General features: G+C 39.2%; 1 protein-coding gene across 4 annotated transcripts in view; it reads left to right on the forward strand.

Moving 5' to 3' along the window:
• The first annotated feature begins 12,115 nt into the window (after window positions 1–12,115).
• The window catches only part of kcnn2 (potassium calcium-activated channel subfamily N member 2), a 95,214-nt gene continuing 80,086 nt past the window's right edge, over window positions 12,116–27,243 (forward strand). For 2 of the 4 annotated variants that reach the window (XM_034191875.1, XM_034191879.1), the window contains exons 1-2: window positions 12,116–12,924; window positions 14,232–14,345. In XM_034191875.1, the coding sequence (XP_034047766.1) occupies window positions 12,193–12,924; window positions 14,232–14,345 (846 nt within the window). In that variant the 5' untranslated portion in view covers window positions 12,116–12,192. The remainder of the gene's footprint in view (window positions 12,925–14,231; window positions 14,346–27,243) is intronic. The other 2 variants (XM_034191876.1, XM_034191878.1) reach the window with 2 other exon arrangements.

Here is a 27,243-nt window from a genome sequence, read left to right on the forward strand (position 1 = left end):
TTTATGGTGTAAGCACTTTCTACTGCATCACAATAGCAATGCAATGAAGTCATTGTAATAGTCATCTTTTTCATTTTAGAAAACACCAACAGTGAAATATCAAAATTGCAGTGTAAATGCAGTTATACCAAAAAAAAAAAAAAAAAAAATCTGCTCATTGTGTATCTGCATTATCTGTTGCGGTGGGGGGGGCTATAAATACCTTCTTCATACAATCTGTTCATAATTTTATATTTTAGTCCCCTCTTCAACATTCATACATGTAAATCAAATGGATTTATTTATTTTATTTTTTTAATGAAAAGGCCATGCACCTCTCTTCTTTTGATGTTTGTCTGATTTAAATGGACACGTCACTAAAACAGGAAAGTATTGTTTTTTATTTGAAAGCAGACGAAATTTAATTATATTATTATAAAATAAATAAACAAACCTTAGTGCTTACAGCAATTTTTGCCGCTAGGGGGAGCAATAATCTGCAAACGCAACAGAAAATATGAAGCATGAATTGGGGGGGGCGTCCGACACCATAAATATAATTACAGTTTCAAAGCCTTTGTTACAGATGTTACACACACACACACACACACACACACATATATATATATATATATATATATATATATATAAACACACACACACACACACACACTGGGGTGCATTTATTTAAATGTGATTAAAATGTAATTAAAGTGATATATAAAAGTAATTGGACCAACCTAATAACAAAGTGTTTCAATTGCCTTAGTTGCTTTAAATTAACATAACACGTAATGTTTACACCAACTTGGACTAACTTAATTCGATTGTTACCAACTGAAGCAGTTTTAGATCCTGTTTTTCTATATCTGTCTATCCATCTACGAGTATAGTGAAAAAAGAGAAAACCTAATTACCGTAAGTTGCTTGAGTTAAACTGTTTTCCTATTGTTCTTGCTGCAAAATTGTTATCTATGAGAAGTTCCAGATTTCCCTACAGAATACAGACTATTACAGAAACACTAACATGTAGCCATACTGGGAATTCTCAACTTCAAAAACAATCTTTCACTCTAAGAAATAAAACATTGAATTTAATTGATAAAGTTAACTTTTTCCACATAACATTGTCAATTAAGTGCAAAACAATATTGTAGTTGAAATTAATTAAATCAAATGAAATATTATTACTTAGATCCACAAAATTAATAATTGCAAGTATGTTGAAAATAATAGTATTAATTACGTTTTAAACCCCTGAGTTTCATTTCTTAGAGTGTTGTTTCTCTGGTATGTGCACAGAAATTCTATTTTTCTAAAAAGAAAAAAGAAAAATAAAAAAAAAAGAACAAAAATATGACTCTGAAAGCACATCTGGCGTAAAATCAGGATTTGGGGGAAATTATCAGATGAAGGAATATATTAAGGGAAAGGTCGCTTGGTTTCTTGCAACTGTGTCTCAAATAATAAAGCGATCGCTCAGATATTCTGGGGTGATATGTGGCTTAAAATTATACAGATGGTGTTCATTTATCAGTTCGCGCGCGCGCGCGCACACACACACACACAAAATGAGAGAAGACACCCCCACCCACTCCCCGCTTCAAAAAGGTGGGAGGGTCTAGTTATCACCAGCCAATCAGCAGTAAGTGCGCATTGCGATGCTGAGCTAAATTGAATTAAACGGCCGGTAGTAATCAATGTGCGAGTGGAGCTCTCCGAGGTGCTGAAAGTTACAAACAGTTCCACTCAGGAATCAAACGCAGTATAGCAACACATTCTTTAAAAGGATGATCTTACGTATTGCATATACCACAGATTAATATGTAGTTTTATTTAAACAGTATAGTATATGAGACAACTTTATGTTTGAAATACAAATCCCACTGGAAAAACACGACTCTGACATGACATAATGACTCTGACACTGAATTTGTTGCTGCTGCTGTAACACAGGACGGGTGGATAATTGGCTTTCAGGCTTTGGTTTATGCCACCACCACCACTGCTCAATCTTGGGCAGTTGGTTGTATTTCCCCAGGGTGATATAACTCTTTTACCCTATTAATAACACAGCCACCAGCACTCACATCAGTCTGCGGCTGCACGACTATAGGTGCTACAGGCCGGTCGACCGCACGGATGGCCAGCGAGCACAGTGGAGCAGTGAATGGAAAAATCAGCGATAAAAGCCAAATACAAGTGTTTCTGATGAAGTTAATAAAGAGGAAATCAGATGGGAATTGTGCTTGGTGCAAAACCAAAAAAACAATCACCTCTGGGAGTACCAGGTGAATTGACAACTTCATTAGGGATGCAACCAGTGATCATTTTCATTCATGATTAAGCCCCCTTTTTCATAATTAATCAAATAAATGTTTTAATTTGTGTGTCAAAACAGCAAAAATGTTCACAACTCATAATGTTCACAAATTTGAAACGGCTGATTTTAGAAAAAAAATAGCATCCCAGTTTTTCTTGAAATCTACTTTGGGTACAAAATGAGTCAATATCTGATTTAAGACCAGTTTAAAGTTATGTAAAAAACACTTTACATTTGAGATAACTTTGTAGATCTTCTTTTTCTACCAGAAGGACTCCGAAGACAAGTTTAAGTTGATCATTTTAATACAACTGTTGGGAAAGTGAAGTACACGGACCTGCGACAGGGGGCGTAAATGAACGGCCAATAGGAAGTCCGAATAAATAATTTATTCTGCAAATGTGCACAACAACCCAATATGCTTTTAGTCTGTCAATCAATCTACACAAAAGGTGATGCGTGGGCAGGCCCGAGGGTAGGAGACCCCTATCCAGAGAAGAGCCGGGACCCACGAGATTCCACAGCCAACGGAGACCTGCAATACACCGGAGCCGCCAAGTCCTGAGTCCCCAGGTGGCCACTGCTCCCAGCTGTCAGATCCGGTACTGCTGGCAGGAACAGACACAGGTTATAGGTGGGTGTGTGTATACCCAGCAAACAGTCAGCAAAAAATACTGTTCCTTCCTGAGGGAAAAATCTCCACCTCCAAACACAGGAACACAGAGTACGTGCAGTGCCTTATGTATCACTTAAGTCTGAAGTGAGGAGTGGAGACGCCAACTCCTCCAACTGCCACAAACTCGGCTACAAGCTGCAAGTGTACAAAAGGTTAACGACTGCAAAAAGCTCTGCTGAAAAAACGTATGCGTACGGCACAGAACGGCTGCGTAAGGTTACCTGACGGGTAAGCTGATAACTCGGCAGAGTAGTGGTCTCTCTTCCAGGCTTTTATGGTGAATGATGATGATGGCTGATGTCTGACAGCTGTCAGCTCCAGGCTCCTGGGGCTCCTGTGAGGCGACTACGCCCTCTGGTGCCTGAAACCCGACGACAGGCAGGGCGTCCTCTGGTGGTGAGCCAGCAGTACCTCCTCTTCGGGCGGCCCACACAACAACAACAAGATGATGTATAGAATTAGATTAGTGATTATGGGTGATTCTTAGACTACGGGCACTTATTATGTCCTTTGATCATATTGTATGAAAAACAGAAGACAGGGGAAATGTCACACTTTTATAGTTATCTTTACAATGAAAGTGTGTTAAGAAATTTGTTCTAGTAGTCTATGATGACTTTTTCACCTTTTTTCAGCATCATTATATGCAAATATTGCCGTTTTGTGCTTCTCCCACACCCAGACTTTTGATCTTCAATGATAAAAATGAATGGTAAAGAAACGTTTTTTTCTAATGTTTTAAAATATCTCTGAATAAAATATCAGTAAAATAATCAAAACATAATTGGGGTATTCAATGTCATACAACTGTTGTGATTTTTTTTTAAACAAAATGTAGTTGTCCCACACTATTGCCATAATTTCCACCACAACACTGTAATGTCCCTTTAAACAGTTTGTATGAAAGATTGTTTGGGTAGTTTCTATGGAGATAAACAGTGACATCAGAGCACATGTATATAGCGCCAAATCACAACAAACAGTTGCCCCAAGGCGCTTTATGTTGTAAGGCAATGGTGTGGTGGAAATTACATTTACAAGGCCAATAGTGCCCGTAGTTAAAGAATCACCCTTATATGAGATTAGATTATCACTGATTAGTGATACAGATCACTGTGATCTGAATCACTAATCAGAAGCAGCTGCTCCTAATTTAGTGTTTAACCATAACCAATAGGAATCTATTACATCAGGGGTGGGCAACGTGTTCCAGAAAGGGCCAAGAGGGTACAGGTTTTCTTTGCAGCCACTGACTCCACCAGGTGATTTCACTGATTAATATCACTTTGAGCAGATGGAATCAGTTAATCAGTGAAATCATGGTGGAGTCACCTGCACTCGCTTGGCCCTTTCTGGAACAAGTTGCCCACCCCTGTATTACATCATTTAAAGATGTCAAATCTGACTCACCTGTCTTCACTCGAAGACGTGTCCAAGACTTAGCAACCTCCTCACTGCTTCCTCCTATTGGTCCCCGATGTGTCTCGCTCTGTTGCCTCCTCTTGGACCCCATCTTTCTGTGGCCTTGTGTCTGCATCCTACTCTTCACTCTGTGGTGTTCTGGTCACTGTCCTGTGTGTGTCTTCCTCCACCCCACCACCACCAGTTGCCCCTGCCTTTCTTCAATGGCGCCTTGGGGCAACTGTTTGTTGTGATTTGGCGCTATATAAGAAAAAAGTTGATTGATTGATTGAATGGCAGAATCTGTTCCAGCACCCCCGTTGTCCAGGAGAGGGGCCCAGCCCCAAACTAAAGACTGCCTTTTCTGTCAAACTTGCATGTATGAATAAATGTTCAGCCTTGCTTCACCTGAGTCTTGATGGTAGAACCAACTGATGGTGGTGGGGTGGAGGGGGGGATGTCTTGACAATGAGCTGTAAACAGCAGGAGGAGAGTGAGAAAATTGATATTTTAAGGAATGTGCACAGTTCCTATTGGTTGATAGCTAATGGAAACACCTGATTCATTTAGAGATTAAAGCTGATGTTAAATAACCGATTCTGAATGACTACTGAGTCTGAGACTAATGAGTCCCCTGGTAGAATTTACACTGTGCTGCTTTTCTTCTTGTGACTGCTCCTGTTAGAGGCAACACAGCAGACCGTCTCTGTCTCACTCTGTCCTCTGCATCTTCCTCTGTCACACCAACCATCTGCATGTCTGTCCCCAACACATCCATAAACCTCCTCTTTGGCCTCCCTCTTCTCCTCCTGCCTGCATGGTGGCTCCATCCTCAGCACCCTGCTCCCTATTCTCAGTACAGGTCACAATATCATTGACAAACATCACTCCTGTTTGATCTTCAACCTGTCACTAGGACTCTGACCTCATCATGGATGTAATCTCACCTCCACCTTGAATGCATCCATCATTCCTACTGCACATCTCACCACTGTGACGCTGTCCTTGTATATACGAGGTCTGTCCATAAAGTAACGGTCCTTTTTATTTTTTTCAAAAACTATATGGATTTGATTCATATGTTTTTACGTCAGCCACGCTTGAACCTTTGTGCGCATGCGTGAGTTTTTCCACGCCTGTCGGTTGCGTCATTCATCTGTGAGCACGCCTTGTGGGAGGAGTGGTCCAGTCCCTCGTCGGATTTCCATTGTCAGGAAATGGCGGAATGATGTGGGCTTTTTTTCCATCAGAATTTTTTCAGAAACTGTTAGAGACATGCAGCTGGAAACCATTTGAAAAATTTATCTGGCTTTCTGTGAAAATTTTACGGGCTTCACAGAGAATATGGACTGTTACTACAGCTTTAAGGACGGCTCACAATGGCGCTCGGCGCACCGCGCTCCGAGCTGCAACGACGAGGCAGAAACCACCAGATCATTTCTAAACAGATGGCTCTGTGGAGCCGGGACCGTCGTGTGCAATTTCTCTGGTTATCACAAGAGCTGGACATTGTATTGTATTGTATTGAGGATTTATTTCATTCATTTAAAAGAAAAACAGAAAAGCAAAATCAACAAAACATTACAAACCACTGAATGAAAAGGAGCAGTTTGGAAGAACAAGTCTTATATATTCTGCCCCTTTTTTACAATACAATCTTGCAAAGCATCATCAATCGACATCATTGCATTTCTATGACTTTGTCACATGCAACCGACTTCTTTCCTAATTTTAACCATTATTTAAAAGACTACATCCCTAATAGATTACATTTTAAACTTCAAACATTCTAAACATAAACAGATTGCATTTTTGGCTTTGTCACAGCCCACTGACTTATTTCATAGTTTCATACTTACGAAATACATCTAGTTTAATACGTTTTTTAAATAATTTAAGCGACCTTGATTCTTTGATTTCTTTGTTGAGGTTGTTCCATAATTTTACACCATTCACTGCAATACTCCGTTCCTTTATCTTGGTTCTGAATCTTGGTTTTTTAAAGACTTCTATGCCCTTCAAATTATAACTACTTACTCTTTTTTCAAACATATTTTGAATGTTTATTGGTAAGGTATTGTTATTCGCTTGGTACATTATTTGTAGTAATTTCAAATCAACTAAATCATGAAATTTAAGTACCCTATACTTAATGAACAATGGATTAGATGGATCTCTAAATCGACTGTTACCAATCACTTTTAAAGCTCTTTTCTGCAAAATAAATAAAGGTTGTGTATAAGTTGTACATGTTGATCCCCAGATTTCTACACAATAAGTCAAATATGGAACAATCAATGAATTGTACAATGTTGTTAATCCATAACTATTTAATGAATATTTAACTTTATGCAAAACAGCAATGGCTTTCGCTATCTTTCCTTTTATGCAATTTATGTGTGACTTCCATGTAAAATCTTCATCAATCATAACTCCTAAAAATTTAGTTTCTTTTACCCTTTGAATGTCCATTCCATCTATTTTTAATGACACATCATTTTTTTTAACTCTGTCATTAAACAATATGAAATTTGTTTTATTAAGATTAAGTGACAATCTGTTTATATCAAACCAATATTTCACTTTTTCCAACTCTGTATTTATCACTTGTGCTACTTCCTGTATATCTGATCCAGAGTAAAATAATGTTGTATCATCAGCAAATAAAATGGTACCAAGTACATTAGATATATTCACAAAATCATTGATATACAAAATAAACAGTTTGGGTCCAAGTACCGACCCTTGTGGTACTCCACACATAATATTACACAATTCTGATTTAGTATTATTTATCTGAACAAACTGTTTTCTATTTTCTAAGTAGCTTTTTACCCACTGATGTGCAATCCCTCTTATTCCATATTGTTGTAACTTGTGAAGCAATCTTGAATGATCGATAACATCAAAAGCTTTTTTCAAGTCAATAAAACCACTTACCATATAATCCTTAACATCTATTGCTGTTGATATTTTCTCTGTTAATTCCATAATTGCCATAGCTGTCGAATGTTTTGTTCTGAATCCATACTGAGCATTATTTAAAATATGATGTTTCTCAATGAATTTATCCAACCTTGTCACAAAAACCTTTTCCATAATTTTAGAAAACTGTGGAGGCAATGACACTGGCCTGTAATTTGAAACGTTATGTTTGTCTCCATTTTTATATAATGGGACTACCTTGGCAATTTTCATTTCATCTGGGAAAATTCCTGTTGACAGAGACAGATTACAAATGTAAGTGAATGGTTCAATAACAGTTTCTATTATACTTTTTACAGTCATCATGTCTAAATCTTCATAGTCAGTTGATCTTTTGCTTACACAGTTTTTTACAATATTCCTTATTTCATCTTTTTCCACATTGTCAAGGAAAATGCTATTGACCGTATTTACAATTGTATTTAATTTATCGTCTACTATTGGTTTATTTCCCACCAGATTTGATCCCACCTTTGAGAAATAATCATTAAACTCATTTACAACTTCTTTTATATCATTTATCTCTTTATTTTCCTTGACAAGGTAATTCGGAAAAGTTGATTTCACTCCGTCACTTTCCATCACACTTTTTATAATTCCCCATGTTGCCCTCATATTATCTTTACTCTTATTCAATTGTTCACTATAATAATCTCTTTTTTTTGTTTCCTAATTATTGTCAATAGTTTATTTTTATTTATTTTTTTGTATCTGTGTTCTGTTTCCTTTGTTTGCATTTTTAAAAAGCACTTATATAAATAGTTTTTCTTTACACAAGCATTTTTTATTCCCTTGGTCAGCCATTGTTTATTTACTCTTTTCTTACTAGTTTTTATTAATTTACAATTTTTATTATATGATTTCATCAGTATTTTCATGAATGAACTATATGCTACATTAACATCACCGACATAAACCTCTTCCCAATTTTGATTTTTAAGATCATAATTTAATGCCTCTAAGGCTTTTAATGACTTATCTCTTTTAAAGTTTATAACAGTTTTTTTTTTGTACCTATTTTTATATTTAAATATTGAAAAAACTGGTAAATGATCACTGAGATCTATCATCAATATCCCATTCTTAATAATTTCATCTGTTCTATTTGTGAATATATTGTCAATTACAGTTGCACTTTGTGATGTAATTTTGTTATCAAAGGGAATAAACCCAAGCTATTCATTGAATTCACAAAATCACTTAGTCTTTGGCAACTGGAGCTTTCCACATTAACATTAAAGTCTCCGCACATAAAGAGCGTTTTGTTTTTGATTTGATGGAATAATTCTATTTTTTTTTTTTATTATTATTTTATCTGTAAATTTCACAACACAAGAGTCTGGTGCTCTGTATACACAACTGATTAGAATATTTTTAGATGTTTCATGTACAATTTCCACTGTCACAATTTCTATGACATCATCTATAACTGTCATTTCTTCTACAATTTTACATGTCAGATCTGTTTTTATGTACAAAGCAATACCTCCACCTTTTTTTTCTCTTCTATTTACAAAATATAACTCATATCCCTCCATTTGAATATCAGCCATGAGGTCATTTTTAAGCCAAGATTCTGTGATTGCAACAATGCTGAATCTATTTTTAAACTGGTTTAAATAATCTTTTATTTTTGACATTTTATAGTACAAGCTTCGAATGTTTATATGTATGAGTGACAGGGTATCTTCAGTAATTTTTTCACTATTTAACTGTTTTTCCGTATAATACTCACAACCAATTGTAGTCAAGTCAAATATACTTTCATCAATATTGGTGTCTATGTCATATATTTTATCATCTGTTTCCATGTTTAATCTGATTTTTTGTTGGTCATACTACCAACTGACGTCATATTCATTTGTCTACTCAGGTCTGTACTTTGTAAGGTCCTCCATGTCTCTGATTTGTATACCCTGTTCCTTCTTTCACTCTAATCCAAACCCTACAGTTCCAGACCCATGTAGCAACAATATGTTTCTGTTTTTTAATAGTCTTGCTTCCCTGGCAATCAGCCATCAGCCATTTTCCAGCAGATTTCACTTTTAACAAGAGATTTTGTCATGGAAAGCCGCGCGAAGGCTTCGCGCGTCACGACGGAGCCGCTGATGGAGCGAGACAAAGGAACACCTCTGTTTCGGAGTGCCAGATGCCTATCTCGGCTTTCAGTGCTTACCAGTCGAGTGAGTATAAGAGAAATTGTGAAGAGCTGGACATGTCCCAACTTGTCCTCTAACACTCCGAAACAGAGGTGTTCCTTTGTCTCGCTTCATCAGCGAATTGGTCGTGACGCGCGAAGCCTCCGCGCGGCTTTCCATGACAAAATCTCTTGTTAAAAGTGAAATCTGCCGGAAAATGGCTGATGTCCAGCTCTTGTGATAACCAGAGAAATTGCACACGACGGTCCCGGCTCCACAGAGCCATCCGTTTAGAAATGATCTGGTGGTTTCTGCCTCGTTGTCGCAGCTCGGAGCACGGTGTGCCGAGCACCATTGTGGGCCATCCTTAAAGCTGTAGTAACAGTCCTTATTCTCTGTGAAGCCCGTAAAATTTTCACCGAAAGCCAGATAAATTTTTCAAATGGTTTCCAGCTGCTTGTCTCTAACAGTTTCTGAAAAAATTCTGATGGAAAAAAAGCCCAAATCATTCCGCCATTTCCTGACAATGGAAATCCGTCGAGGGGCTGGACCTCTCCTCCCACAAGGCCTGCTCACAAGCGAATGACGCAACCGACAGGCGTGGAAAAACTCACGCATGCGCACGAAGGTTCAAGCTTGGCTAACGTAAAAACATATGAATCAAATAGTTTTTGAAAAAAATTAAAAGGACCGTTACTTTCTGGACAGACCTCGTATCCTGCCTCACTCTCACATACTTCTCTGCCACTTGTTCTAAAAAATCAGAACCAGCACACTTTTTCTGCACTCTTCAAGCATCGTCTCACTTTCCAAAATTTTACTTAAAAATTGTTTAAAAATGAACAAATAACATGCTCCAACTGCCATCTCTCCTAAACATTTCTATATGCCTCTTCTGATATTTCATCTGGACCAACTGCCTTTCTCTTCATTCTCCTCTGCACTTCCTGATTAACTCACTCCAGCCTTCTCTCTCTTCCCCTCATTTTCTTCATTCATCAGCTCCTCAACATACTCCTTTCACCTTCCCAACACACTCTTCTCACTTGTGAGCACATTTCCATCTGTATCATTTATCAACCTAACCTGCTGTAAACCCTTTTCTACTCAGTCCAGCTGCCTGGGCAATTGATACGTTTGTTTTGAAGTTTTCCCAACAATGAACTGCTGTCTAAAGCAATTGTTTCATGTACTGTTTCACACAATTGGAATCTGTGAATCATTTTCTAAAATAAGCCTAATTTACTTTTTTGTGCATTTCAAAAAACTACAGGGTCATTTATTATTTTGAGCATTTGGAAAGGATGCCTTCCAGGCGTCTCCCTAGGGAGGTGTTCCAGAAACGTCCAGCTCGGAGGAGACCACATGGAAGACCTAGTAAAAGATGGAGAGATTATATCTCCACACTGGTCTGGGGACGCCTTGGTATTCCCCAGTCACAGTTGGTTAATGTGTCACGGGAAAGGGAAATTTGGGGTCCCCTACTGGAGCTGTTGCCCCCGCAACCCGATTTTGGATAAGCAGCCCATTCTCAGGTGTTTGTTTTGTTTTTTTTGTGCCCCTGTCACAAAAGGTGCCCCATTTTTATGACACGTTTTTTTTTTATTTTGCTATTTATAATCTTCCCCTTCTCCTAACTCTAACTCTAACCATAACCATAACCATAGTGTAAGTGTCTCCCCTCCCCTAACCCTAACCATAACCCCCCATCACCCCACATTGAGTGCTCCAGTCATGAAATAAATTCTTGCCCCATCACGAAAAGCACCCCATTTTCGTGCCCCCATCACAAACCCATAGATTAATGTGCTTCATAATGCTGCCACAAACTGCCCTGAGACTGGGTTGGGATAAGTGGTTGAAGATGAGTGAGTTACTGCAGTTACTGCAGTTACTGCAGTAACTGAATGAATGAGTGACTGTTTCATTCATTCATTCATCTTCTACCGCTTAGTCCAATTAAGGGTCACGGGGGGCTGGAGCCTATTCCAGCAGTCATAGAGCGTGAGGCAGGGTACACCCAGGACAGGACGCCAGTCTGTCGCAGGGCCACAAATAGACAAACAAACACAGACACACACACACCTACGGACAATTTAAAGATTCCAATCCACCTAACCCGTATGTCTTTGGATGTGGGAGGAAACCGGAGCACCCGGAGGATGCATGTTCTCCACGCAAACATGTGGAGAACATGCAAACTCCACACAGAAAGGCCACAGGAATTGAACCCACTACCTTCTCGCTGTGAGGCAACAGTGCTAACCACTAATCCACCGTGCTGCCCTCACTGTTTCAATCATTTAAAAAAAAGTAAATCATTTTGCAAAATGGCTGATTTTCTTAAAAGCTTTCAAAGTACTTATTTTTGGTCTCATAATATATTTGGTATATTTTTTGGGTTGTTATTGGTGGTGGTGGTTGGAGGGGGGGGGATTATACCCATCTCCCCCACCTCCTGGTTATGCCTATGTCTTTCCATTTGGTCCTGGAGAAATAAGACTGGGCTTCACATATTTTAATGGTTGCAACCTTTTCGTGACGTCGCAGCAGTTGTTTTGGTGCCCTGCTGCCCAATCGCCGGCTCGAATCACTTTACCGGAGCAGAAATGAGCCCGCCGACGCGCCGCGCCGCCGTACGGACCGCGTCGCCCTCCGTCGGCTGGCTGCTGCCTTAAACAGCAGTACTGATGGAAAGCCCGCTGCAGCTGCAGAACGACTTCTTCCCAGAGCAGCACTGTAAGTACCAGCAGCACTACTGCGGGCTCGGCAGGCAGCACGAACACTGCTGCACCTGTGACGCCAGAAAAAGCCTGATCTTCCGCGGGACGTCGCCTCCGACCGCTGTGGGAACTTTAAGGACACCTTCAGAAACGTCTTCGAGACAAGGCTGCCAGTACAGCGTGTGCGACTTCACCCCTTCTAGTCATGGTAGTTGTTCCAGACATCATCATCATCGTCCTCGGCGTCAGCAGCGGGGCAGCCTGGGCAGCAGCAGCCACAGAGACAGTAACTCCTACAACGAAATAGCCATGAGCAGCTGCAGATACAACGGCGGCGTGATGCGGCCGCTCAGCAACTTGAGCTCGTCCCGCAGAAACATACACGAGTTTGATTCCGAGTCCCAGCCTCTGCAGCCCGTCTCAGCCGCAGATGCGTCGGACGCTTTAGGATCCAAACCCGAGAACAATTCCAGCACCCTGATGCCTTACGCATCGGGAGACGGAGGCGGGGGAGGCTGCGGCCACGGCGGCGGCAAATCGGGCAAAAAGAAGAACCAGAACATTGGGGAGAAGCTCGGGCACAGGAGGGCCTTGTTTGAGAAAAGGAAGCGGCTCAGCGACTATGCTTTAATCTTTGGGATGTTTGGGATCGTTGTTATGGTTGTAGAGACTGAACTCTCGTGGGGAGCTTATGGAAAGGTGCGTATTTACGCAATTAATCAACTTTTCTCCCCCCCCCCCCCTCGAGAAGTGGGTTTTTGGCCAAGAGGCCCAATCATGAAGGGGGAACCCCCATCATGCCACAAATTTTTAACTGAATGCTCCATATGCAACCAGGTCCATAAGTATTTGCACAGTTAGATCTGTTTTGTCTCTGAGCGTCGCCACGTTGCGCTGAAATGAAACAATTAAGATGTGTAGACTTTGAGCTTTAAGAAAAATATCAAATTTAATTCATGAATTACAGCTATTTCCTATTTTCAGAAACCATAAGTAATTGGACCGACTATAAGCATGCAAATACTTTTACAGCCAGTTTTCTTTTGAAAGGGGACTGATACATAAACATTTTCAAGTAACTGAATATGACTTTTACTTCGTTTATGTCATTCATTAAGAAGTACAGACAGTATGTAAATCTCTGTGGAGTAGGCAGTTCCGTGCATGAAAGAGAGCAGTGGGGGAAGCCACCAAGACACCCATACCAACACTGAAGGAGTTACAAACATCTGTGGCTAGAGAATCTGTCCCTGATGCAACCTTTGTCTGTTGCATCACTGTGGTGAACAGGAACAGAGGATTTTCTTAAAATGAATATATGAAATTTCAGCTGCAGTTTGCTAGAAGGCACATGGGAGACACACGTCTATTGATCTGTCTTATTGTTTGAAAGTCCTAAAAGTGGAACTATCTGTTTCTCCAATCACAGCCACATAAGAGCATAACTCCTTCAGAGTTGTTATTGGAGTCTTTTGAGCTTCCCATAGTCACCTCATTCTTGGACATTCAATCAGTTGTTTTTTTTTTTGAGAGAGAGAGAGAGAGCTTCATAATCTTGACAGCTGTACCAAACAGCGTCACACTTTTTGTATTTCTTAATACAAAAATATTCAGTGATTTGGAAATGTTCATGTATCCATCCCCTGACTTAATTAAAGAAAACTCATGGTCGAAGTGGTGATTTGTTCTTATATATAATTTGTCCAGTCACTTATGCACTCAGAAAATGGAAGGACTTTGCAAAAAAAGAAAAAAAAAAAAAAAAGAAAAAAAAAAAGGCTGTATTTCCTAAATGGCTAATGAGATTTTTTTTTCAACTCCTTGAATCAAAGCTGAAAGTCTACTTGCAAATATTAATTGTTTTAATTCAATTCCATTGTGGTGGTGTATGGAGGCAAAATTACAACAAAAATTCTGTTACTGCCCAGATATTGATATACCTGATTGTATAACTACTATATCCTCCCTACATTTGTGTCATGATGTTTTGTCGTGTTTGGCTTTAGTGTTGTGCTTTTTTCCAGGAGTCCCTGTATTCATTAGCTCTAAAATGCCTGATAAGCCTTTCTACAATCATTCTTCTGGGGCTGATTATCATATACCATGCAAGAGAGATACAGGTAATGTGGACACATTTTTGTTTCTCTTTTACTGCTTAAAGTGTCTGAAAAATCACATATCTGAAATGCCAATTCTTGTGCTTGTGCATGCAATATTTTACAGCGCAGTCTATGATGTTTTGTGGAAATTTCTATGAATATTTCAAACATCAAATTTACTAAACTTCAGATCCAGCCACTGCAACTTTTTTTGGGTTCATGTTACGAGCTGAAATGGCCAGAGTTCCATATTTTTAAAGAAATTTAAACTGTCAGCTGGTATTTTTAATTCCTTTTAGAAGTGTCTGTGAATAATTTCTCCCGTGTGTTGTTGAATCCACTCATTCACATGCACATCACTTCCTCTTTTTCCTCCTGCAGCTGCTCTCTCTCCTCTCTCCCTTTCTGTTGTGAATCAGACATGATGGCTGCAAGAAATTGTAAACATGTCTAATTTTTCTTTTCTGTTTTCTTGTTTTTAAAAATTCTTCAGGGAAATTCATAAAGTGATACACACATGTCAATGACTGACCTTTTATGTGATTCATTTGTTGTTGTTGTTTTCAGCCTTCGTTATGATTGAATTTGAAATCTGTGCCCCATTAAATGAAGCCATATCATCAAAATTTTAGAGTATAGAAACTCATGATCACAGCTTATGGTGAACAACATAAGCTGCATCGGAAACTTTTTTTTCCAGCATTGTATTTTTGTGTTTTGTTATCATGTTATGTAGCACACAGCATATAACAATAGAGGCACTTGGATGGCTTCTGTGAAAACCCTTTTCTGATTGTCTTTTCAAGTCACATTATTTATTTATAAAACATTTTGATAAACTTTTAAAAAACACCTTAATGGATTTCCCCTCTGTTATCATGAGGCATTTAATGACCAGTTTAATGCGTTTTCCTCAGAGCTTTGTTGTATTACTTACAGTTCTTACTGCGCTTCAGCACTTTTTATTGTAGCCTAATTTAATGGCATCAATTGGTGCAGGGTGGTGTTATGTTGCCAGAAAGCTTTCATGAGTCTGAGATTGCTCTTTTAATTAATTCAACTAACTCAAGATGACCACTCAGTTTGAAAAAAGTATGATTTTATTTATTTATTTGTATTATAATGACTTTCTTTCTTTTAAACAAAACTACCGGTTAAATTTGGAATCCTACATAAGCTTATACAACGTTTATTCTTCTGTTCGTCACAGAAGAAAAGTCTTAGAACAACTATGTTTATGTAAAACAGAAAAAAATCTAACATTTGAATAAAGCAGGCTTTTGTTTTTTGTTTTATATATTGTATTACCTTAAAATATTATTCACCAGCCCTGTTATATTTAGTACTTAGTTCCCCAGTGAAGGATCAGCCACTGTCTTAACAACAAATATGTCTCATTGGAGGCCTTTTTTACGAGGCATGATACAAACACAAAAATGCAGTCGCCATATTTGAATGCATGACTGAAGCATTTCAATTTCCCTCGCAGACAGTTGGTGATAAATCAGGATGTGTTTGCATGAAAGTTTTTATTTTCCCCCAAGCCTTGACATATATATATGTATATATAAATGTTTTGTGACTGTATCACAAAATTGGGGTGACACTGGACGGGTAAAGCATTTTTGATGGTATCGTGAAAAAAGCATAACAAAAAGGGGAAAAAAGAAAAAAAAATTGTGAGACTGGGCTGAGCATAACCTCAATCTTGATCACAAATCTTAATTTTGTAGCAGCTGTGTACATATATGTTCTTATTGTTCACACTAAATCATTATTTTTCTTTGTGATATGCTACATAAATACAAAGCAAACATATTAAGCACCCAGGAATGTTAAAAAAATAAGTAGTTTTGTCTTCTATTTTGCTTCAAGGAGCAACAGCAAATCAAATCTCATTAAAAACAACAACAAAATACTTAATTTCTTTGTAGGTGTGCTGCCCCCAGCAGTAAAGATGGTTGTAGATAATGTCCCAGTAATAAAACTATTGTAAAATTGTAATTAAATACAGTCCAATTTTCCTATGAATTGCAGACGAACAAGACAAAAAAAATTGCTTTTTAAAGGTGAAAAGTCATCTTATATTTTACATAATTATATTTTATTTATCATTAGCAGCTTTTTACTGTTTGGGCACTTTAAATATGCGTTGGACATACATTTACACAGTGCTGCGTGTTCCACCAAAGAGGTTACATTCTTTTCTGAGTGCTCAAAATGAAATGACCCAATTTTAACTTAACTTTATGAGGAGGGTGAGTCTAACCTAGAAAAGCAATCATAAAACTTAGGAGAAGCTTTTTTGGGGAAAAGGAGTAGAGTCAGGAAATTCAAAAATAAATAAAAAAAATGTAATTGTAACTCAGGGCAGCTAATAAAAGAACAGTTTTATGAAACATGTAGTTATAAAATGGCTGAAACCATATAATATATTTAATTACATTTTGGGGCAGATCTCAGTAAAGAGGAATAAAATGTATCAAAAAGATTCATAACAGTTATAACATCGTGAGATAGGGTGTTTTAATGATGAATGAATTTGCACAAAATCTTTTCAAGATCTACCCTGGAATCCAATAAAAAGCTCAATGTTTTCAGGTTGGACCAGCAAAAAAGAAAAGAAAAAGATAGTGAGACAGACCAGGGAAATGTACCTTTTCAACAAGCTTATGTACAACCTTAATTCCAATGAAGTTGGGGCATTGTGTAAAATGTAAATAAAAACAGAATACAATTATTTGCAAATCCTCTTCAACCTATATTCAATTGAATACACCACAAAGATATTTAATGTTCAAACTGATCAACTTTATTGTTTTTGTGCAAATATTTGCTCATTTTGAAATGGATGCCTGCAACACGTTTCAAAAAAGCTGGGACAGTGGTATGTTTACCACTGTGTTGCATCACCTTTCCTTCTAACAACACTCAATAAGCGTTTGGGAACTGAGGACACTAATTGTTGAAGCTTTGTAGGTGGAATTCTTTCCCATTCTTGCTTGATGTACGACAGTTGTTGTTGAACAGCCCGGGGTCTCCGTTGTCGTATTTTGCGCTTCATAATGCGCCACATTTTCAATGGGCGACAGGTCTGGACTGCAGGCAGGCCAGTCTAGTACCTGCACTCTTTTACTATGAAGCCACGCTGTTGTAACAGGTGCAGAATGTGGCTTGGCATTGTCTTGCTGAAATAAGCAGGGACATCCCTGAAAAAGACGTTGCTTGGATGGCAGCATGTGTTGCTCCAAAACCTGGATGTACCTTTCAGCATTGATGGTGCCATCACAGATGTGTAAGTTGCCCATGCCATGGGCACTAACACACACCCCCATACCATCACAAATGCTGGCTTTTGAACTTTGTGCTGTTAACAATCTGGATAGTCTTTTTCCTCTTTTGTCTGGAGGACACGACGTGCATGATTTCCAAAACAATTTGAAATTTGGACTCAGACCACAACACACTTTTCCACTTTGTGTCTGTCCATTCCAAATGAGCTCGGGCCCAGCGAAGGCGGCGGCGTTTCTGGATGTTGTTGATGTATGGCTTTCACTTTGCATGGTAGAGTTTTAACTTGCACTTGTAGATGTAGTGACGAACTGTGTTAACTGACAATGGTTTTCTGAAGTGTTCCCAAGCCCACGTGGTAAGATCCTTTACGCAATGATGTCGGTTTTTAATGCAGTGCCACCTGAGGGATCGAAGGTCACAGGCATTCAATGTTGGTTTTCAGCCTTGCCACTTACGTGTAGAAAGTTCTCCAGATTCTCTGAATCTTCTCATTATATTATGGACTGTGGATGATGGAATCTCTAAATTCCTTGCAATGAAACGTTGAGAAATATTGTTCTTAACCTGTTGGACTTATTTTTCACACAGTTGTTCACAAAGTGGTGATCCTCGCTCCATCTTTGCTTGTGAACAGCTGAGCCTTTTGGAGATGCTCATTTTATACCCAATCATAACACTCACCTGTTTCCAATTAACCTGGTCACCTGTGAAATGTTCCAAACGGGTGTTCTTTGAGCATTCATCAATTTTCCCAGTCTTTTGTTGCCCCTGTTCCAGCTTTTTTGAAATGTGTTGCAGGCATCCATTTCAAAATTAGCAAATATTTGCACAAAACAATGAAGTTTATCAGTTTGAACATTAAATATCTTGTCTTTGTGGTGTATTCAATTGAAAATAGGTTGAAGAGGATTTGGAAATCATTGTATTCTGTTTTTATTTACATTTCACACAATATCCCAACTTCATTGGAACTGAGGTTGTAGCTCAGCAACTGTCTTTCAAAGAGATATTAAAGACTGTAGCTAAAATATCTCTGAGACACTGAGGTCGTGCATCCCCCCCCCCCACGCCTTTTCCTTCTCAGAGGCGTCTCTCTCTCTCTCTTTCCCACAGAGTGTGTGCATTTGTAACAGTATGGGGACAGGCTCATTGGGTGAGCCCCACCAAGCACATACAATTCCATATGTGGACATCCGTCACATATGTCACATCAGTCCACAATGAAATGCTTTAGACCTAAATTTAGCTTACAGCAGGGGAAATTGTACACATGTAGCCATAGATTTATGCTACTTTAATGATGTTTGAAATAAAACCCTGATCATATTTAAATGCAGCAATTAAATAAAACATTTTTTTACCCAGTATGACCCCTTTAAAAAACTAATTTGATATTGCATCATGCAGCGTATTGAGCTTCTTTGCACTCTAATTAAAGCCATTGTAGCGTTTGTGTTTCAACTCACATAGCAACTAGTTGTAAACACCGCAAAATGAGAGTGATTGATGTGGCGACTATTCACAATTTAAGTAGGAAAATGCTGAAAAGCTCATTTCAGGTGATTAAAAAAATAACTGTTTTTTTTTTTACTTGCATTAATTGTGAGTGGCTGTTTATTTAGTATTTTAATCCAGACTTTGACCCACCACATCCAAGTCCTTCTTAAGTGCAGGACCAACAGACTGTGAAAAACGTCTTTGTCCCTCAGGCCATCAGACTGTACAACTCCTCACTCTGGGAGAGGAGGAGTAACAGGAAGACAGATGACAGGAATGAGAGGAACAGTTGTAGCCAATAAACCAGTAGCGATCAGTATGTCTGGTATTTATATTTCTATTTGCAAATTGTGTTTTTTTTTTCTTTTACTTTTACTTTTTATACTGTGTGTGCTTCTTACCCTGTGTGCTGTTATACAATGCTGCTGGAACCTCAGTTTCCCTGAGGGAGCACGCCTTGTGGGAGGAGTGGTCCAGCCCCCTCGTCGGATTTTCATTGTCAGGAAATTGGCTGATCGACTGCCACTTTGCTTCATCAAAATTTTTTCAGAAACTGTGAGAGACAGCCAAGTGGAAACCATATGGAAAATTCAGATGGCTTTCGGTGAAGATCTTATGGGGATCACACAGATTAAGGACAATTACAACTGGATTAAAGACGGCCCACAGCGGCGGATGGCGTGCCGCGCACCGAGCGGCGATCGACAGGCTCAAACAACCAGATCATTTCGAAAGTGAACGCTTTGTTGATCCGGGACGTCGTCTGACTACCAGAGAAATGGCAAGACAGCTGGACATAGCACTTTTTCGGCACATTCCACTGTTACAGGAGTTTTTGTAATGGAAAGAGGAGCGGAGAAATTCGCCACGGAGCCGCTCATGGCGCGGGACAAAAGCACCTCCGTGTTTGTCTCACAGGACATGCCCTAACATGCCCAGCTCTTGCACCATTCGGAAAATTCAGACGGTTTTCGGTGGCTTTTCAGTCGTGTGACTATCCGAGAAATTGTGGATGAGCTGGACATGCCACAACATGTCCTGTGAGGCTTCATCATGGCGTCGCTTTTTGTTCTGTGCTCTGCGCCTCCGTCCCAACGCACGAAACCCTCCGCACGTCTCATGACAAAAAACTCCTGTAACAGTGGAATGTGCCCTTCATTTCCAAAGTAAACACTTTGTTGATCTGGGACGTCATCTGACTACCACAGAAATAGCATGAAGAGTTTGACATCAGCACTTTTTTTGGCATGAAAAGACGTGCGGAGGGATTCGCGCATCGGGATGGAGGCGCAGAGCACAGAACAAAAAGCAACACCGTGATGAAGCCTCACAGGACATGTTGTGGCATGTCCAGCTCATCCACAATTTCTCAGATAGTCACACGACTGAAAAGCCACCGAAAGCCGTCTGAATTTTCCGAATGGTGCAAGAGCTGGGCATGTTAGGGCTTGTCCTGTGAGAACAACACGGAGGTACTTTCGTCCCGTGCCATGAGTGGCTCCGTGGCGAATTTCTCCGCTCCTCTTTCCATTACAAAAACTCCTGTAACAGTTGAATGTGCCGAAAAAGTGCTATATCCAGCTGTCTTGCCATTGCTCTGGTAGTCAGACGACGTCCCAAATCAACAAAGCGTTCAATTTCGAAATGCTCTGGTTGTTTGAGCCTGTCGATCGCCACTTGGTGCGCGGCGCGCCATCCGCCGCTGTGGGCCGTCTTTAATCCAGTTGTAATTGTCCTTAATCTGTGTGATCCCCATAAGATCTTCACCGAAAGCCATCTGAATTTTCCAAATGGTTTCCACCTGGCTGTCTCTCACACTTTCTGAAAAAATTTTGATGAAGCAAAGCGGCAGTAGATCAGCCAATTTTCTGACAATGAAAATCCGACGAGGGGGCTGGACCACTCCTCCCACAAGGCGTGCTCACAGGCGAATGACGCAACCGACAGGCGTGAAAAAACTCACGCATGCGCACAAAGGTTCAAGCTTAGCTGATGCAATCACACATGATTCAAATCCATATAGTTTTTGCAAAAAATAAAAAGGTCCGTTACTTTTCTAACAGACCTCGTACCAGCTGTTTCTTTCTTTCTTCACTTGAGGGGCTTTTGTGTGCATTGTTGCTATAGTCCATCATTACTGTGCTCCTGCAGGTTGACAAATGTGTGCATGCACACACACACAAATTCATTCTAAAATCCACAGTATGTTGATAATTACATGTACACACAGAGAAGCTTTGTGTTGTTTGTGTTCACCCTCTTTGTTTTATGAGAGTTTGCCAGCTGCTCACTGCGACGCATTTCGTAAACATCTTTTGTCACAAACATTTGTTGGGAATGTAATTTGACTTCTGCAGGTGTTTAAATTTGTAAAACTGATTTATGGTGGACTAAGTGAAGCCAGCCTAGAGCTGTCTACTTTAAATGCAAAGATGACAAACTGAGCATAAATCAAGTGGAATGAGCGAAGGTCTAAATAGACAGGACATGAACATGGAAATACAGTTGTATGCAAAAGTTTGGGCACCCCTGATAATTTTCCTTTATAAATCATTGGTTTTCTGGATCAGAAATTTCAGTTAAATATATGATATAGCATATGGACACACTGATATTTGAGAAGTGAAATGAAGTTTCTAGTATTTACAGAAAGTGTGCAATAATTATTTAAGCAAAATTGGGCAGGTGTATAAATTTGGGCATCTTTGTCATTTTATTGATTTGAATACATTTAGCATTAATTATTGGAACACAAAATTGGTTTGGTAAGCTCAATGACCCTTGACCTCCTTACACAGGTGAATCCAATCATGAGAAAGGATATTTAAGGTGGAAATTTGTAAATGTTTCTCCTCTTTGCATCTCTTCTAGTGAGTGGCAACATGGGAGCCTCTAAACAACTCTCAAATTACCTGAAAACAAAGATTGTTCAACATCATGGTTTAGGGGAAGGATTAAAAAACATATCTCAGCGATTTCCACTGTGAGGAACTTTAGTGAGGAAATGGAAGACCACAGACACAGTACTAGTTAAGGCTCGAAGTGGCAGGCCAAGAAAAATCTCAGATAAGCTGAAGCGAAGGATGGTGAGAACAGTCATATGCAAGCCACAGACCTGCTCCAAAGACCTACAACATGATTTTGCTGCAGATAGTGTCTCTGTGCATCAGTCAACTATACAGCTCACTTTGCACAAAGAGATGCTGTATGATGCTGTAATGCAGAGAAAGCCTTTTCTGCGTACACGCCACAAACAGAGTCACTTGAGGCATAAAGCACATTTGGACATGTCAGCTTCATTTTGGAATAAGGTTCTGTGGATTGCTGAAACTAAAATTGAGTTATTTGGACATAACAAGGGCCGGTATGCATGGTGGAAAAAGAACACAACATTCTAAGAAAAATACTTGCTACCTACAGTAAAATTTGGAGGCGGTTCCATCATGCTGTGGGGCTGTGTGGCCAGTGCAGGTACTGAGAATGTTAAAGTTGAGGGTCACATGGATTCCAGTCAATATGAGCAGATTCTTGAGAACAATGTTCATGAATCAGTGACAAAGCTTAAGTTTCACCGGGGCTGGGTCTTTCAACAAGATAACGACCCTAAACACTGCTCAAAATCTACTAAGGTGTTCATGCAAAGTAACAAGTATAACGTTCTGGAATGGCCATCTCAGTCCGCAGACCTGAATATTAATGAAAATCTGTGGTGTGATTTTAAGCGGGCTGTCCATGCTCGGAAACCAACAAACCTGAGATGTTTAGTAAAGAAGAATGGTCCAAAAAACCTTCAACCAGAATCCTGACTCTAACTGGAAGCTATAGGAAGCGTTTAGAGGCTGTTATTTCTGCAAAAAGAGGATCTACTAAATATTTATGTATTTTTTTTCTGTTGGGGTGTCCAAATCTATGCACCTGCCTAATTTTGTTTAAAGAATTATTGCACACTTTCTGTAAATCCTATAAACATAATTTCACTTCTCAAATATCAGTGTGTTTGTCTACTATATGATATATTTAACTGAAATTGCTGATCCAAACAACCACTGATTTATAAAGGAAAATCATGGAAATCATCAGGGGTGCCCAAACCTTTACATACAACTGTATTTGTCATATTTGTTTGACATACACTATTTATATATATATATATTTCTTGAAAAAAGTTATTTTCCAGGTTGATTTAAAGTTTTAAGCTGACTGGATAAAAAGACAGTTCGATGTAACTTTTGTAATGCTGCAACCAATTGATTGATCTGTGGATTTGTGAGGAGAAACATATTTCATAAGAAAATTGCTCTTGAAATATAAAGCAGGTGCATGTGTCCCTCTGAACTGGGGAAATTCTTGTGAGACAAGTGCACTGTTGGTGTGTTGTTAAGGATAATAACGTTTTGTTAACTACATACAATGTTGTTTAGGTAACATATGCTTATTTGTAAACCCGCCATTATTATTATTATTATTATTATTATTATTATTATTATTATCATTATTATTATTAAACAGCAGAGTGGCACACTGGTGTTGCAGACCGAATGGCTCTCCCCTAAAAAAAGATTTTTGCATCTCTTCCACTGTCTATTTTTAATTCTATTCCTTAACCTTAGCTACACATGGGTTTAAATCATAGACTTTCTTGCTGCAAGGTCAGTGTAATACCGGTGTCGCAGACCGAACGGTCCCCCCTAAAAATTGGTCCGCCCTGCCTCCACTGCGCATGCCTCATTTCGGACCTCAGCAGCTCATCTGAGACGGACTCTCTTCACCCAAAGCGATCAAAGGGATTAATGGGATTATTAATCATAGATGACACGGTAAAACCTCTTAAATCATTCTAAAGTCAGTTTTAAGTAGAAACAAGGCTGCTTTAAGCAGAAACAAGGCGATAATCAGTGACGCTTTGAAATGACGGAGGCGCAGTAAACGCAGCAGGAGCAGCTCCTCATGGCTGCAGCGTGCTGATCGCTTCCTCCGTCTCTTATTATAAAATAATGTTGAATTTATGTGGAAATGTTTGCTGTGCAAAAGCTTCAGATATTTGTCGCTAAGATAGATGATGACTGGAGTGCAGTTTTAAGGAGAAACGAGGTGATAATCTGTGAAATATTGCTGACACTCCAAAATGAGGCATGCGCAGTGAAGGCAGGGGGACTGTTCAGTCTGCAACACCGGCATTGCACTGACCTTGCACCAAGAAAGTCTGTGGTTTAAACCCATGTGTAGCTAAGGTTAAGGAATAGAATTAAAACTAGACAGTGGAAGAGATGCAAAAATGATCTGGTTTGCCAAGTTTGTGATGGTGTCACAAAAATTGATTTAATGTATTATTTTGTGATACTATCATGAAAATGTAACACATTTCATGATGGTATCACAAAATTATTTCATGATGGTACCACAAAATTTGGGGTGACACTGTGACTGAAACTTCACTATCACCAAAATGTGACGCATTTCGTGACAGTATCACAAAAAAACAAAAAAAAACAAAGGGGCACTAGGCTGGGCGGAGCACTATTGTTCTGAAACACATTTCACTTAGCATAAATCGGTAGATCAACAATGCATCATTTGGATGCATTCTTGATTGCACTGGATTGATTGTTGACTGCAGTGCCTCATCGCCACCACATCAGAGGGCTGATACATTTGTTCACGCTAGCAAAGCAGAAAACCTCAGTTCAATAGTTCCTAAGTTCCTGAGATATGGCCATTAATGCATTTTGAACCATGACCTTTCATTTGACCTTGACACAGACCTATGACCCTGACATGACCTATGTTGACAGAGGATGGTTCACTGAGTTTATCCACAATGTTTGACTGAAATTTAACTTTGTGTTTTGAAGATATCGCTCCAGATAAACAGACATGGCCATTACAATAGCCTCTACAATGGGCTAATCATTCATAATGATGACACGAAAATTCCATGAATGATTGAAAAAATTTTGAGTAACCAACAAAAAGTATAATCTTTGTTTTCGAATAACTGGCTGAACATTCATCATCCATTCATTCATGCACTTGACCCGTTGATATGTTCCATTTATTGTCGTTAATCGCAGAGGGCTTTGACCATATTTATCCATTGGATTGTTAGTAAAATTATTCAAAAAGTCATTAACCAGTTTTTAGAACACTTAGGGGAAACCGGGGCACAGTGGATCAGAAATGTTGTTTTGTGGCAGCATAAACACATTATGCATAGGTTTAGGTAATTCTATTGTGGGTTTAATACAGCAAGTTATTGCTTTTAAGGCTGTGTTATTTATGTCTCCCCAAGTGTAATTTACAGGTGTTTAACCCCCTGCCACCCACCTCATTTTGTCAGAATCTCACAAATAAAAAGTGAAAATTCCCATCAATGGGATATACAGGCTTAGAAGGGGTTAAAATCAATTTTAAAATTTTTGATTCACTGTGCCCTGGACACTAATTCATGGGGCACAGTTGTGTATATAAACAGTTGTTTATATACACAAATTATAGAAATAATTCATGGAAAAATAAATGTATAACAAGTAATATTTGTCATCCACTTGATACTGGGGCTTAGTAAATCACTTTCTAGACTGATTCACTGTGTCCCGATTCACTGTGTCCTGGGTGCATGTGACACACATGAGTCATGTTATCAAATACAGTAGCTGATAGTCTGGAGAAGACATAACACATGCTCATCAGTTGGACGGGGTAGTCTTCGAACTAATAACAGTTTTTTGGGCCACCTTTCCTCTGTTGTGAGAAGTAAATACAAACAATCAATCAATCAATCAATTTTTTTATATAGCGCCAAATCACAACAAACAGTTGCCCCAAGGCGCTTTATATTGTAAGGCAAGGCCATACAATAATTATGTAAAACCCCAACGGTCAAAACGACCCCCTGTGAGCAAGCACTTGGCTACAGTGGGAAGGAAAAACTCCCTTTTAACAGGAAGAAACCTCCAGCAGAACCAGGCTCAGGGAGGGGCAGTCTTCTGCTGGGACTGGTTGGGGCTGAGGGAGAGAACCAGGAAAAAGACATGCTGTGGAGGGGAGCAGAGATCGATCACTAATGATTAAATGCAGAGTGGTGCATACAGAGCAAAAAGAGAAAGAAACAGTGCATCATGGGAACCCCCCAGCAGTCTACGTCTATAGCAGCATAACTAAGGGATGGTTCAGGGTCACCTGATCCAGCCCTAACTATAAGCTTTAGCAAAAAGGAAAGTTTTAAGCCTAATCTTAAAAGTAGAGAGGGTGTCTGTCTCCCTGATCTGAATTGGGAGCTGGTTCCACAGGAGAGGAGCCTGAAAGCTGAAGGCTCTGCCTCCCATTCTACTCTTACAAACCCTAGGAACTACAAGTAAGCCTGCAGTCTGAGAGCGAAGCGCTCTATTGGGGTGATATGGTACTACGAGGTCCCTAAGATAAGATGGGACCTGATTATTCAAAACCTTATAAGTAAGAAGAAGAATTTTAAATTCTATTCTAGAATTAACAGGAAGCCAATGAAGAGAGGCCAATATGGGTGAGATATGCTCTCTCCTTCTAGTCCCTGTCAGTACTCTACCTGCAGCATTTTGAATTAACTGAAGGCTTTTTAGGGAACTTTTAGGACAACCTGATAATAATGAATTACAATAGTCCAGCCTAGAGGAAATAAATGCATGAATTAGTTTTTCAGCATCACTCTGAGACAAGACCTTTCTGATTTTAGAGATATTGCGTAAATGCAAAAAAGCAGTCCTACATATTTGTTTAATATGCGCTTTGAATGACATATCCTGATCAAAAATGACTCCAAGATTTCTCACAGTATTACTAGAGGTCAGGGTAATGCCATCCAGAGTAAGGATCTGGTTAGACACCATGCTTCTAAGATTTGTGGGGCCAAGTACAATAACTTCAGTTTTATCTGAGTTTAAAAGCAGGAAATTAGAGGTCATCCATGTCTTTATGTCTGTAAGACAATCCTGCAGTTTAGCTAATTGGTGTGTGTCCTCTGGCTTCATGGATAGATAAAGCTGGGTATCATCTGCGTAACAATGAAAATTTAAGCAATACCGTCTAATAATACTGCCTAAGGGAAGCATGTATAAAGTGAATAAAATTGGTCCTAGCACAGAACCTTGTGGAA

This window comes from Thalassophryne amazonica, chromosome 17 (assembly GCF_902500255.1).
Source record: "Thalassophryne amazonica chromosome 17, fThaAma1.1, whole genome shotgun sequence".
Taxonomy (NCBI): Eukaryota; Metazoa; Chordata; class Actinopteri; order Batrachoidiformes; family Batrachoididae; genus Thalassophryne; species Thalassophryne amazonica.